Source organism: Chelonia mydas, chromosome 27, assembly GCF_015237465.2.
Source record: "Chelonia mydas isolate rCheMyd1 chromosome 27, rCheMyd1.pri.v2, whole genome shotgun sequence".
Classification (NCBI taxonomy): Eukaryota; Metazoa; Chordata; order Testudines; family Cheloniidae; genus Chelonia; species Chelonia mydas.
Genome location: NC_057860.1, coordinates 6,184,206 through 6,199,439, shown reverse-complemented (window position 1 = coordinate 6,199,439; position 15,234 = coordinate 6,184,206). Strand labels below are relative to the sequence as shown.

The following is a 15,234-nucleotide window of genomic DNA, read 5'->3' as shown; positions in this document are numbered from 1 at the left end:
TTGAACTTGTATATGGCCATGAGGTTAAGGGGCCGTTACAGTTGGTGAAGCAGCAATGGGAGGGGTTTACACTTTCTCCAGGAACTAACATTCTGGACTTTGTAACCAACCTACAAAACACCCTCCGAACCTCTTTAACCCTTGCGAAAGAAAACCTAAAGGATGCTCAAAAAGAGCAAAAAGCCTGGTATGATAAACATGCCAGAGAGCATTCCTTCAAAGTAGGAGACCAGGTCATGGTCTTAAAGGTGCTTCAGGCCCATAAAATGGAAGCGTCGTGGGAAGGTCCATTCACGGTCCAAGAGTGCCTGGGAGCTGTTAATTATCTCATAGCATTCCCCACCTCAAACCGAAAGCCTACGGTGTACCATATTAATTCTCTAAAGCCCTTTTATTCCAGAGAATTAAAGGTTTGTCAGTTTACAGCCCAGGGAGGAGATGACACTGAGTGGCCTGAAGGTGTCTACTACGAAGGGAAAAGTGCTGGTGGTGTGGAAGAGGTGAACCTCTCCATGACCCTTGGGCGTATGCAGCGACAGCAGATCCAGGAGCTGTGCGCTACCTACACGCCGACATTCTCAGCCACCCCAGGACTGACTGAACGGGCATACCACTCCACTGACACAGGTAATGCTCACCCAATTAGAGCCCAACCTTACCGGGTGTCTCCTCAAGCTAAAACTGCTACAGAACGGGAGATCCAGGATATGTTACAAATGGGTGTAATCCGCCCCTCCCACAGTGCATGGACATCTCCAGTGATTCTAGTTCCCAAACCAGACGGGGAGATACGGTAGTCCACGCAAATATGTAAGCTAAATGCTGTAACTCACCCAGACAACTATCCAATGCCACGCACAGATGAACTATTAGAGAAACTGGGACGGGCCCAGTTCATCTCTACCTTGGACTCAACTAAGGGGTACTGGCAGGTACCACTAGATGAATCTGCTAAGGAAAGTTCAGCCTTCATCACACAGGTCAGGCTGTATGAATTTAATGTGCTCCCTTTCAGGCTGCGGAATGCACCCGCCACCTTCCAAAAACTTGCATATTCTCCCAATCCCACTGGGAGACCATCTACAGTTGTCTACCTTGAAGATGTGGCCATATTTTCGGATTGCTGGGCAGAACACCTGGAACGTCTACAAAAGGCTTTGAGTGCATAAGGGAGGCAGGACTAACTGTTAAGGCTAAGACGCGTCAAATAGGCCTAAACAGAGTAACTTACCTTGGACACCAGGTGGGTCAAGGAACTATCAACCCCCTACAGGCCAAAGTGGATGCTATCCAAAAGTGGCCTGTCCCAAAGTCAAAGAAACAGGTCCAATCCTTCTTAGGCTTGGCCGAATATTACAGGCAATTTGTACCGCAATACAGCCAAATTGCTGCCCCACTGACAGACCTAACCAAAAAGAAACAGCCAAATGCAGTTCAGTGGACCGAAGAGCGTCAGAAGGCCTTTAATCAGCTTAAAGCAACACTCACGTCTGACCCTGTGCTAAGGGCTCCAGACTTTGACAAACCGTTCCTAGTAGCCACAGATGCGTCCGAGCGTGGTGTGGGAGCAGAGTTTCATCCTGTTGTGTCTCTCAGCAAGAAGCTGTCTGAGAGGGAAAGCCACTGGTCAATCACTGAAAAGGAATGTTACGCCATTGTCTACGCTCTGGAAAAGCTACGCCCATACGTTTGGGGACGGCGTTTCCAGCTGCAAATCGACCATCCGCGCTACAGTGGCTTCATACCGCCAAGGGAAATAACAAAAAAAACTTATTCGGTGGAGTTTAGCTCTCCAAGATTTTGATTTCAACATACAACACATTTCAGGAGCTTCTAACAAAGTGGCTGATGCACTCTCCCATGAAAGTTTCCCGAATCAACTGGTCCAAATCGTCCTTAAGATGTGGGATATATTGTTAGTCTTTATACAGTTAGTAGTATATTTAGAGATGCATATGTCTTAACTGTTTTCTCCTAGAGCTCCAGGAAGAAATCACAGCCAGTGTTTCACCCTATCTGTGATTTGGGGGGCGTGTCATAAATATAAAGGGAAGGTTAACCACCTTTCTGTATACAGTACTATAAAATCCCTCCTCGCCAGAGGCAACATCCTGTTACCTGTAAAGGGTTAAGAAGCTCAGTTAAACTGGCTGGCACTTGACCCAAAGGACCAATAAGGGAACAAGATACTTTCAAATCTTGGCAGGGGGGAGAAAGGCTTTTGTTTGTGCTGTTTGTTTACCTTTTGTTCTCTCTTGGGACTGAGAGAGGCCAGACAGAAATCCATCTTCTCCAACCCATCCTAATCCAAGTCTCCAATTTTGCAACTGTATAGGTAAGCTAGGCAAAGTAGATTAGTTTATGTGAATTTTCCCTGTGTTAAGAGGGAGGTTTATTCCCATTTTCTGTATCGTTAAGGTTTTGCCCAGAGGGGGATCCTCTGTGTTTTGAATGTGAATACCCTATAAAGTATTTTCCATCCTGATTTTACAGAGGTGATTCTTTTACCTTTTCTTTAATTAAAATTCTTCTTTTAAGAACCTGATTGCTTTTTCATTGTTCTTAAGATCCAAGGGTTTGGGTCTGTGTTCACCTGTAAAAATTGGTGAGGATTATTATCAAGACTTCCCCAGGAAAGGACGTATAGGGCTTGGGGGGATATTTTGGGGAAAAGACATCTCCAAGTGGTCTCTTTCCCTGTTCTTTGTTTAAAACACTTGGTGGTGGCAGCATACTGTTCAAGGCCAAGGCAAAGTTTGTACCTTGGGGAAGTTTTTAACCTATCTAGTTAGAATAAGCTTTGGAGGTCTTTCATCTGTACCCTAGAGTTCAGAGTGGGGAAGGAACCCTGACAGGGATTAATAAAAAGAATTTTAGTTATAAGTTGGGGATGCATCAATTAGAAGTAACGGAGGAGGAGAAGGACCTTGGAGTATTGGTTGACCACAGGATGACTATGAGCTGCCAATGTGATATGGCTGTGAAAAAAGCTAACGCGGTCTTGGGATGCATCAGGTGAGGTATTTCCAGTAGCGATAAGGAGGTGTTAGTACCATTATGCAAGGCACTGGTGAGACCTCACCTGGAATACTGTGTGCAGTTCTGGTCTCCCATGTTTAAGAAGGATGAATTCAAACTGGAACAGGTACAGAGAAGGGCTACTAGGATGATCCGAGGAATGGAAAACCTGTCTTATGAAAGGAGACTCAAGGAGCTTGGCTTGTTTAGCCTAACCAAAAGAAGGCTATGGGGAGAGAGGATTTGCTCTCTATAAATATATCAGAGGGATAAATACCAGAGAGGGAGAGGAATTGTTTAAGCTCAGTACCAATGTGGACACAAGAACAAATGGATATAAACTGGCCATCGGGAAGTTTAGACTTGAAATTAGACGAAGGTTTCTAACCATCAGAGGAGTGAAATTCTGGAACAGCCTTCCAAGGGAAGCAGTGGGGGAAAAGACCTATCTGGCTTCAAGATTAAACTTGATAAGTTTATGGAGGAGATGGTATAACGTGATTTTGATCTTTAACTATTCATGGTAAATAGGCCCAATGCCTGTGATGGGATGTTAGATGGGGTGGGATCTGAGTTACTACAGAGAATTCTTTCCTGGGTATCTGGCTGGTGAATCTTGCCCATATGCTCAGGGTTCAGCTGATCACCATATTTGGGGTCAGGAAGGAATTTTCCTCCAGGGCAGACTGGAAGAGGCCCTGGGGGGTTTTCGCCATCCTCTGCAGCATGGGGCATGGATCACTTACTAGAGGATTCTCTGCACCTTGAAGTCTTTAAACCATGATTTGAGGACTTCAATAGCTCAGACATAGGTGAGAGGTTTATTGCAGGAGTGGGTGGGTGAGATTCTGTGGCCTGCATTGTGCAGGTCAGACTAGATGATCATAATGGTCCCTTCTGACCTTAAGATCTATGAATCTAGTGATCTGTGAAAAGTCTGAGGTGAACACAATCTGTTTTCCCTCCTCTGAAAGCAATTGCTCTCCCTGAGTCTATACTGTGTGCTGTGATAAAAGAAATAAAAAGCATATGGTCATAGATAAAAACCACAGATGCCTTGGATGCATCTGCGTTCTCCTGTTGAAGGCAATGGGAATTGTAGGAGCACTTCTCAGGAAGAAGTTGCTTGTAATTTAGAGAGAGGAAGCAGTGGTAAGCGTATGCACTTTTATTAGACAGTGCCCTTAATAGCGGTTCTTTGCTCATTCCCTAACACACTCATGTAATGTGAGAAGATGTTACAATAGACACAGGACCTAGTTCCATTTTCTTACTCACTTTTTATTCATACTTGGAAAGTTTTGACAAAGGATGCCTTCCCCCTATGACTGATGGTCTGCCCTCTTCTAGAGAAACTAAATTGGCTCTTTTGGATACTGCAATGGAGGACAGGCTATATCAGACATCTTTTTCAGGTCTTGGTCCTTGATTCTCATTCATGCTAGATTAATGGTGACTAAAAGTGATTGATTGCTGTTCAGTGGTCTTTGTGAAATCAGCATGTCTCAGTCCTGTTTCTAGGCATCCATGTTAGAAACAATTGCTATGACCACAACTGGCATTTTATGTTGCACTTAGCAACCAAGAATTAGATGGGTCTTGGAGAATGAACTCCCTACAGGTGGGTGATCCTCTAGGATACAGTCACTAATGAGCACAGAGATTTTAGGGATGTCATTCTGACCCCTTTTACCAACAGTACAAATCACGTAGGAAGGACTATTATTTGGTGGTTAGAATGGGTGACAGAGAATCTGTTTGCGTATTTATTGCTGATAAGCTGTATGACTTTGGGCATGTCATTTCATCTCTGTATCACTTTTTCCATTTGTAAAACATGGATAATACCTACTCAGTTTGTGAAGAGCTTTGAAAGCCTGAGACAGAGGTGCTATGATGCTATTTGCAAATAATAAGTATTACTACAAATTTTGAACAGAAAAAAAAAATCTAAAAACATTGTGATAATTTCTGTTGATCACAAAAGGGCAGTTCCTTCTGGAACTACACATTGAATGCAAGTAGTAGGTGGGATAATATTTATGCTGGGAAGGAGACGTGTTAATTGAACCTCTAGAAGTGCCAGTGCACCGTTTAGCATGATTTATGAATTTCCTTTATGTGGTCTTACAGGTATCCAGATAGCAAAGTAATATTGACTTCTTGTCTGAACCCTAGAAGAGTTTATGAATAAAGTCTACTAATTGTGTTAAAGTGCACTAGAACTGCAGTTACCGATAACTGAATATGTCATAACATCAATACCAGAACAGCAGTAGTAAGAAATCGCCATTTAGAGCATGTGTTAGGCACTAGAAACAAAAAGGATCAAATGCTGAAAGTTGATTTTGTTTTCACTGCAGATCTTGGAGTGACAAATGAAGCTACGCTCACGAACAAGAAGAGATCTCAAGAGAGAAGGAATTTAATCCATTCCTCTAAGCTAAATCTTGATCGTAAAGGTCTAGCCAAAGATAGCAAAATAGGAAGCATTCTTCCACAGGCTCAGCAGTCTCCAACTCTATCATGTGCATCTATCTTACAGGGAGCTCATGGTTCCTTTGTCTCAAATGAGTCACATGGTCCATCTCTTATACCCACTAAAAAGGCCCCTTTGAGGTTTAGAGATGAAAACTTTTATTCTATGCGTTGCTTAAACATGGAAGATTCCTATGAAGAAAATGATACTAAAGAGGATATATTAGAGAAAGAATTCTTTTCTTTCAATCTAAATCACTCTCCTACTCCTCTAGAACAAATTAGCAAATTTAGTGGAACATCCTTGGCACAAGATGAACAATGTAACTCTGAAGAAGCTGGATACGATAGAAGCATTTCATCAAGAAGAGTTGAATCTTCTCATGGACCATTAAGACAACACAATGTAATGGACACAGCTGTTGAACAGTCTTCATTAAGGCAAAGAAACTCTAGTGACTATGGAAAGTCTTACACTCCAGATGGGAATTCTTCTGAAGGTGCTGATTGCAATAAAAATGAAAATGAAACTCCATTATTTAGCTCAAGAAGCTCACGAGCTGAAAGCAGACCAGGCAGCGCTCCTATTGCTGAGACTCTTAATAACATTAGCTCTATAGATAGGCCTAGTGTCAATATTTATAACAGAGAATTGCAAGCCTGTGAAAGCAATCAGAGGCGTTATACTGATCTCCTTACTTCTGCAAGGTCAACAGTTCATAGACCATTATTGTATTCTGCATATAATACTCCAAGATCATTAATACAATCTGCACCTAGAGCTGAAGTCTCAACAGATTTGAGCTTGACAACTGTATCATCTCAAGTATTGGATTTGGATGGAAGTTCAAGGTTTAATGTTCGTAGACCCTTGTCTCCTATAAGAAGTAGAGATTCTTTTTCTGCTGCAGAAAGTTATGAATCTTCATCCCCTATAGTCAGTACACCTGAAGATAATAGCCTACTGGATGATAGTATAGATAATGGTTTAAAGAGCACATCTCCAAATGCTGCCTTACATGATGAAGAGAACTTACTAAATTCACATAGTTCTTTTTTATCTATAGATTCTTCCAACCCATCTTTGTTTCAAACAAATTTCACAGCCCACCTTCACATGGCTGGCACATTACATGATCAATTACCACTTGCTTTGCTGGCAGTGTCTGATTTACAAAATCAAAGTAGTGCTATGAGCAGCATGACAGCATGTGATACCACAAGTGCAAAGGAAATAAACAAACATGCAGACCCAGAGAAGCTTAAGAAACTGCAGGAGAGGTGAGAAATACATATTGTTACCCTTTTGACATGAGTAATTAGCCAAAGTTTGAGGCCCTTTGGGTTGTTTCCATTGGGAGGAGAAATTGATGATGGAGGCAGGTACCTTTGAAGCAATCCTTTTTATTTCCAAAGAACATCCAAGTCCTGTTTCCCTGAACACAGAAGGAAAAACAAACAACTGGCGATATTTTCTTTGCTCATAGCTCCAAGCCCATTCAGCCTAAAAGCTCTTTCAATAGGTTTTTCTCAGGGCCATACTCTGTGCTTGTTCAGGCAGCACCTGGCTTTCTTCCTCTTCCCTGGAGTTTCTCCTGCCTCTCTCTCATACATACACTCCACTTTACTAAAACAGTCCCTGGGAAGCCCCCCTCCACCCATTTAGTTCAAATTCCCGAGCAACCTCACATGTGCTTGTGCCTGTGTTTTGGGCAGTGACATGCACTTCTGTTTGGGGTCGAGACTTATTGTTTCATAAAAAGGATCTGACTATTTCTTACAGCAATCTTAAATGAAGGATGGCAGTTGCATACCCCAGTTTTAATGAGGCTTAGCTTAACTCGTAACAGTGTAATTCTACAGGTCACACATCCATGATTTCACATTAACACGCAGTTCTATAGCTAAATGGAGAGCTCTGTGGAATTCAATATTATATTTGTAATTGTTTATATTAAGGTTGCCCAGTGTTTGACCTTTTGGATCCCCTTTGGTAACAAATGGCTGGATTTTATAATCTTTCAAAATTTCCATATCGTTAAAACTCATTGCCAGCTACCTTTGTGTGCACAGGTGAAGAATTAGGTCGTAACCCCTTCCCCCCCCACACACATATTGCCCATTATAGTTACAATTTTCCCTTACTCAAATGCTTGCCAGTTTTCATAACTTACAGTGACACTGAAGCTGCTTTTAGTTTTAGTAGGGCATGTGTGCGCATGCACACATATGCGCCACTAGTAAAAATGGCCATACTTATTGTTTCCAATGGAACACAGGCTGTTGAAGAGAACTGCCATTTCATTACTACAAAATAGATTGCATCCTGATGCTTCTCCCACAGACACACGACACTTACCTTGTGTCAACCCTGAATATTTGCTAATGTTGCTGAGGTTGTAATTAAGGTTTGTGTAATACTGTGGAGGAGATGAATGTGTTCTTTGCAGTATGTTTCTTTATCAGTTGAAGGCAGAAGTAAATTCCTTTGGATGATCTGGAGTCTGTCACTGTCAGTGGAAGTATGCTGTGTGGGCATTAGGATACAGTTAAGAGGTGGCTAAGCTTATTATTTTCTTGCTTTTTAGGGTATCATAGCCATCCTTAATCTCTTTTAGACCAAGTTTTTGGTTATGGAAGGAATATAGATAAAAAGAAGCTATCCATACAGATGCTAAGGAAGTTAAGAGGATTGTCTGTTCTAAAAACTTGTTAGCTGACCCAGTTTCTCCACTTTCTTCCCTAAAACTGTAATTTTCTTGGCTGAAAAGACTTTCTGATACAGGCATATTGGTCAACTCTGGGTTTCCTGCTGCTGACTGTAATCAGCAAGCTGCTCTTTTTCTCAAGCAGTCGTTTCAACAGTTAAGAACAAAGATGTTTTCATGAAAATGTGGCTCTCCATCCCATCTTTCCACTCCCCTAGAACATAAACCAACAGGCCACATATTCAGTTTTTGCACTTAACAGAAGTGACATAGCTCTGAGTCATACAGTAGTACCAGAATGTAAACTGGACACATAGAAGAACAAAGATGCTTTATTTCAAAAGGTGTTAACCCTTAGAATACTTAGCCCAACATGTCCTCTTCTTAATTCCCCACCCCCTTTCCAAAGAACCTCACCCACCAAGTAGGCTGTAACAGACTCTGGCTTTTTCACCCACTTCCTTACAGCTACCGGCCTGTGGCGAAGCGAAGATTCACTAGCGCGGCACCTCCTGCTGGTTGTCTCAGGAATTAGCTCTTTCCAGCCTTCAGAGCGCATTTTGCAGGCTGGTGTCTCGCCTGCCGCTGGCATCCGTGTCCCTCCCAGACACCGGTGCCCCTTTACCTTGGTGTCCTGCCCCCTGGCAATGCTCCCACACTCTAGGTCTCCCCTCCCAGGGGAACCCCCAACCTCTAAACACACCTTGCCTCAGTGGCTACTGCCAGTCATTATCTAGCCCCTGCTCACTGGGGCAGACTGCAGTCTGTAATGGCCACTCATCATTGGCAAGGGGCGTAGGACCAGCTGCCTCTGCCTATTCCCAGGCTACACCTCTGTAGACCCAGTACCTTTCCTGGCCTTTAGCAAGGCCTTCAGCTTGGGGTTGGAGTACCTCAGCTCCCTTTGCCTTTGCCTTTCCCTGGCACGGCACGGCTCTGCTCTGCTCCAGGTACCTTGCCCCCAAGCAGCTAGCCCTTCCCACTCCAGGCCTAGAGTGAGACTCCTTTGCTTCTGGCCCACAGCCCTCTTATAAGGCCCTGATTGAGCTGGCCGCACCTGTGGTCAGCTACTCACTCAGCTTTTCCCAGCCCTCTCCAGGGCTGCGTTTACTGTTGGCTCCCCAGGGCTGTTTTAACCCCTTCAGGGCCAGAGCAGGGTGACCCCCCCTGCTACACAGCCCCAGATATCTGCACTGCCACTTTCATATGCTTGCTTGACTTCCTAATACCATCTGCTGTCTCCCTGCAAGCTCTTAACCCAGGGGATTGCTAGAAAACTAGTAGCAGAGGGAAATGAATCATGTTGGAAGGGCAGGCTAGGAAGGAAGTGGGAGTCCTAGGGATAGAAGCTTCTCCTACTGTCTCAATCTGTCCAATCATCACCAAAGGATGTATACCTGAGGACTGTCCAGTTTTCTAAAGTTATACAGGTGTCTAAAATGCTGTATATAACTCTATAGGGTCTCATGTTTTATCACCATAAAAGGAAAGCAGGGGTATTTCTTGAATTGCTTTTTCACCTTCAGAAAATTTGTTTATGATGAGTTTCAGAGTAACAGCCGTGTTAGTCTGTATTCGCAAAAAGAAAAGGGGTACTTGTGGCACCTTAGAGACTAACCAATTTATTTGAGCATAAGCTTTCGTGAGCTACAGCTCACTTCATCGGATGCATACTGTGGAAACTGCAGAAGACATTATATACACAGAGACCATGAAACAATACCTCCTCCCACCCCACTCTCCTGCTGGTAATAGCTCTCCTTACAATGTGTATGATAATCAAGTTGGGCCATTTCCAGCACAAATCCAGGTTCTCACCCTCTGCCCCCCCCCCCCCCCCCCCAAACTCACTCTCCTGCAAGAGGCTGCTCGGCGGCCCTCCAACACCACTTTCTACAAGCCATTACCCTATGATCCCACTGAGAGTTACCAAAAGCAACTACAGCATTTGCTCAAGAAACTTCCTGAAAAAGCACAGGATCAAATCTGCACAGACACACCCCTGGAACCCCGACCTGGGATATTCTATCTAATACCCAAGATCCATAAACCTGGAAATCCTGGACGCCCCATCATCTCAGGCATTGGCACCCTGACAGCAGGATTGTCTGGCTATGTACACTCCCTCCTCAGGCCCTACGCTACCAGCACTCCCAGCTATCTTTGAGACACCACTGACTTCCTGAGGAAACTACAATCCATCGGTGATCTTCCTGATAACACCATCCTGGCCACTATGGATGTAGAAGCCCTCTACACCAACATTCCTCGCAAAGATGGACTACAAGCCGTCAAGAACACTATCCCCGATAATGTCATGGCTAACCTGGTGGCTGAACTTTGTGACTTTGTCCTTACCCATAACTATTTTACATTTGGGGACAATGTATACCTTCAGATCAGCGGCACTGCTATGGGTACCCGCATGGCCCCACAGTATGCCAACATTTTTATGGCTGATTTAGAACAACGCTTCCTCAGCTCTCGTCCCCTAACGCCCCTACTCTACTTGCGCTATATTGATGACATCTTCATCATCTGGACCCATGGAAAAGAAGCCCTTGAGGAATTCCACCATGATTTCAACAATTTCCATCCCACCATCAACCTCAGCCTGGTCCAGTCCACACAAGAGATCCATTTCCTGGACACTACAGTGCTAATAAACAATGGTCACATAAACACCACCCTATACCGGAAACCTACTGACTGCTATTCCTACCTACATGCCTCCAGCTTTCACCCTGACCACACCACACGATCCATTGTCTACAGCCAAGCTCTGCGATACAACCGCATTTGCTCCAACCCCTCAGACAGAGACAAACACCTACAAGATCTCTATCAAGCATTCAATACAATACCCACCTGCGGAAGTGAAGAAACAGATTGATAGAGCCAGAAGAGTTCCCAGAAGTCACCTACTACAGGACAGGCCTAACAAAGAAAATAACAGAACGCCACTAGCTGTCACCTTCAGCCCCCAACTAAAACCCCTCCAACGCATTATTAAGGATCTACAACCTATCCTGAAGGATGACCCAACACTCTCACAAATCTTGGGAGACAGGCTAGTCCTTGCCTACAGACAGCCCCCCAACCTGAAGCAAATACTCACCAACAACCACATACCACACAACAGAACCACTAACCCAGGAACCTGTCCTATCCTAACCTATCGTTGCCAACTGTGCCCACATATCTATTCAGGGGACACCATCACAGGGCCTAATAACATCAGCCACACTATCAGAGGCTCATTCACCTGCACATCCACCAATGTGATATATGCCATCGTGTGCCAGCAATGCCCCTCTGCCATGTACATTGGTCAAACTGGACAGTCTCTACGTAAAAGAATAAATGGACACAAATCAGATGTCAAGAATTATAACATTCATAAACCAGTCGGAGAACACTTCAATCTCTCTGGTCACGCAATTACAGACATGAAGGTCGCTATCTTACAACAAAAAAACTTCAAATCCAGACTCCAGCGAGAAACTGCTGAATTGGAATTCATTTGCAAATTGGATACTATTAATTTAGGCTTAAATAGAGACTGGGAGTGGCTAAGTCATTATGCAAGGTAGCCTATTTCCCCTTGTTTTTTCCTACCCCCCCCCCCCCCCCGCCAGATGTTCTGGTTAAACTTGGATTTATGCTGGAAATGGCTCACCTTGATTATCATACACATTGTAAGGAGAGTGGTCAGTTTGGATCAGCTATTACCAGCAGGAGAGTGAGTTTGGGGGGGGGGGGGGCGTGAGAAAACCTGGATTTGTGCTGGAAATGGCCAACCTTGATTTTCATACACATTGTAAGGAGAGTGGTCACTTTGGATAAGCTATTACCAGCAGGAGAATGAGTTTGTGTGGGGGGGGGCGGGGGGGGGGGAGGGTGAGAAAACCTGGATTTGTGCTGGAAATGGCCCAACTTGATTATCATACACATTGTAAGGAGAGTGATCACTTTAGATATGCTTATTACCAGCAGGAGAGTGGGGTGGGAGGAGGTATTGTTTCATGGTCTCTGTGTATATAATGTCTTCTGCAGTTTCCACAGTATGCAGCCGCTGAAGTGAGCTGTAGCTCACGAAAGCTTATGCTCAAATAAATTGGTTAGTCTCTAAGGTGCCACAAGTACTCCTTTTCTTTTTGTTTATGATGAGTTTGCCAAGTTTAACTAAAATCAATCCAGTTCTCAGTTGTTTTGTTGTTTAGAATTTTAGTCCTTGAACGTGAATCCTTTCTGGTCATTTTGATGCATGCAAGAAGTGTTGATTGTAGTTTAGTTAAAAAAAAATTAAAATCACATTTTTCTCCATTGTTTGTAATTAGGGAGTCATTAAAATGTCCTCTCATCCCCATACACTGTTTTGGTCCTTTTCCTTCTAGTTAAAATATATTTCCCCTTAAAAAAAAAATTATATTCCATTTGTTTCCTTGATTTCAACACAGCACAGCTTTGCAAATAAGGCAGTATGCATTAGCTACCACACCCTAACTGGTTCTGCAGGGGTTGAGTGCAAAACATTGTGGTTCTTGTATAAAAACCCGTGGCTGTAGTTTCTGAGCTGTACACTGTCAATCATGGATTCAAAAATTGAAAAAAAAAAAAAAACCCCAAGGATTTAGAAACTACAAGATTTCCTTTCCCCCCCCCCCCATACATCTTAAGTTTGACAGTGAATAGTAATTGCAACCCATTGGATATTATTTGTTCAGATCACGGACATATTGAAAGATGTTTAGGGAAGCCTCTTTAACCCCCCCTCCAAAACATGTTAATTAAAGTATAAATTAATTCTAATGTTAGACTGTAGAGTTTGGTGAAAGAATACTTCTGGTTTGTTCTATTGTGTCTTTAGTCTACTGGCCGAAGACTCAGAAGAGGAAGGAGACCAATGCCGAATATGTCAGATTGCTGGGGGCTCTTTAACAAATCCACTGGTAGAACCATGTGGGTGCGTAGGAACCCTACAGTTTGTTCATCAGGAATGTCTAAAAACATGGCTGAAAGCTAAGATAAAATCAGGTAGGAATGTGAGAAGAGAGTACTACAAGTGCAACAGCATGTCACTAGTTTAAGAAACCTCATGATATGAGGGCCAAATTCACCTTTGGAATCGCTCCCTGACATAAGTGGAGCTATATCAGTTAATATCAGTGGAGTTACGCACCAGGGATGAATTTATCCCATAGGTCTGTCAACATTTCAGTCTTTTTCCACAACGCAAAAATTAGGTGAAATAACCGCAAATATTTGATGGCCTTGCTTAGACTTGTGCTCATCTGTTGACCAATGGCCAGAACTAAAATTCTAAATTTCCAGAGTTTACCATATAAAATAAGCCAATTTATATATATATACACACACACCCCAAAGGCTGAGGGATTTACACATTATTAGCAGCATCATGTGAACAACAAATTTTGTAGGATCCATAAACTTCACATGTAAGACTAATTAATGGGGAGGAAAGGGAGCATGTTGAATGACAAATCCATAAAGTGAGAAAAATATGTGTTTTTAAAAAATATTGAAGTAGGGGGAGAAGGAACCTGCATAGGATGAATTTTAGTGCTTATGAAAATAACTGATAGCTAGAGAAAGGTACACTGCAAATTATTGCTATGCAAGCTTCCCTGATCTTCATCCCCCACCTTGGTATTGACATATTAATACTAAAATGAAACATTCCTGGTATTCTATTTCTATTCCTGTCCTGAATGAAGATCAACAACATTATAGTGCTATAAATGTGAATTGCAAAGCAGGGTTTTGCAAAGTTTTGCATAATATGGACCATATTTTAATACAAAGATTGTCTTGTGAACCACTCCCCCTTACATTTGAAATCACACATCACTTAAGCCATTGCTTGCATGGAAAAGGAATATTGAGCATACATGTATGTGTTTTAGCTGCCTATTAGTGCAATTTAGCAGCTAGCAATGAAGGAGAGGAGTCAGTGTCATATAAGAGTCACAGACTCAGATCTCAGCCTCCAGAGATAACAATAAGCAAGTTTATCACTTAATTCAATGTATTGTGAGAACTTACTGTTTAGATTTGTGTCAAAAATTCTTTTCTTAGATTCAAGAAGACAGGAGCTCACACCAACCTTGTTTTATTCTTCATCAGCACAGGATGTAGCAGTTAAATGCAGATTCTTAATCCTTGGTCAAATTCTTGACTGACCCCAGGATCAGGGGAGTGAGCTACTTCCCTCATCTTCCCCAGATCCTGCCCTGGGTTCAGGGAGAGTTCAGCCAGCCAGCTTGGGAGCCAGAGTGAGAAAGAACACTAGCAAGGGGAGAGTGTGTTCGGATAGTATACTGGAAATTCATTTGGCATTTGACTAGCTATGTGTTTGGATGGGCAGAAGTGGGACTTCTGGTCAGCAAAGGATTTAAAAAAAAAAATATATATATGTTTGTCTTTAGGGCAAGGCCCTGATCTGGGTATCTGTAATAACCTTGGATTATTTTCAATGCCCAAGAAAAGTTATAGAAGGACACATGCTTTTAAACAATACTAACCACATATTAAATATAATAGTGAGCCCCAAAGCAACTGGAACCCATTGTTTTATCTTAGAGTTTTATACAGGCACCCATCACCACAATATCTGACTGCCTTCCACACACAAAAAATCAATGGCAATAGCAAAGTTTCAAGAGGATTTCATAGTCTCTAGAGTTTCTTCCATTTGGGGGTGAAAATCTGCTTGAGGTTTTTTAAAGGATTTTATTAATTTCCTCCTCTTTATTGAGGTGTGTCTCAGTGTCATTTTTATGGTGGAAAGCAACTGAAGCCGATTGTTCCCTTCTTTGTTGATGGGGGCTGGGCAGGAAGGGGAGGAAAGACATCCAGTGAAAATACTAGGCAGCACACTGGACCTTTATTTGTTTGGTATTGACCAGGCCGTGAGTGCAGAGACTTGATATGTGGATGTTATGGTTATATTTTACTTGAGACTCAGGTGGAATTTTCCTGGACCTTTTCTCTTTTTCACCACTATCCC

General features: G+C 42.9%; 1 protein-coding gene and 1 long non-coding RNA gene across 4 annotated transcripts in view; one reads left to right on the top strand and one right to left on the bottom strand.

Moving 5' to 3' along the window:
• MARCHF10 (membrane associated ring-CH-type finger 10) overlaps window positions 1-15,234 on the top strand; it is a 101,181-nt gene that overhangs the window by 57,010 nt on the left and 28,937 nt on the right. For both annotated transcript variants that reach the window (XM_043536884.1, XM_043536882.1), the window contains exons 6-7: window positions 5,382-6,777; window positions 13,075-13,241. In XM_043536884.1, the coding sequence (XP_043392819.1) occupies window positions 5,382-6,777; window positions 13,075-13,241 (1,563 nt within the window). The remainder of the gene's footprint in view (window positions 1-5,381; window positions 6,778-13,074; window positions 13,242-15,234) is intronic.
• Window positions 1-15,234, bottom strand: part of LOC122463921 — a 31,961-nt gene that overhangs the window by 11,855 nt on the left and 4,872 nt on the right. The window contains exons 2-3 of one of the 2 annotated variants that reach the window (XR_006287680.1): window positions 7,856-8,023; window positions 6,799-6,932 (exon numbers count right to left, since the gene is read on the bottom strand). This is a non-coding gene — a long non-coding RNA (uncharacterized LOC122463921). The remainder of the gene's footprint in view (window positions 1-6,798; window positions 6,933-7,855; window positions 8,024-15,234) is intronic. The other variant, XR_006287681.1, reaches the window with a different exon arrangement.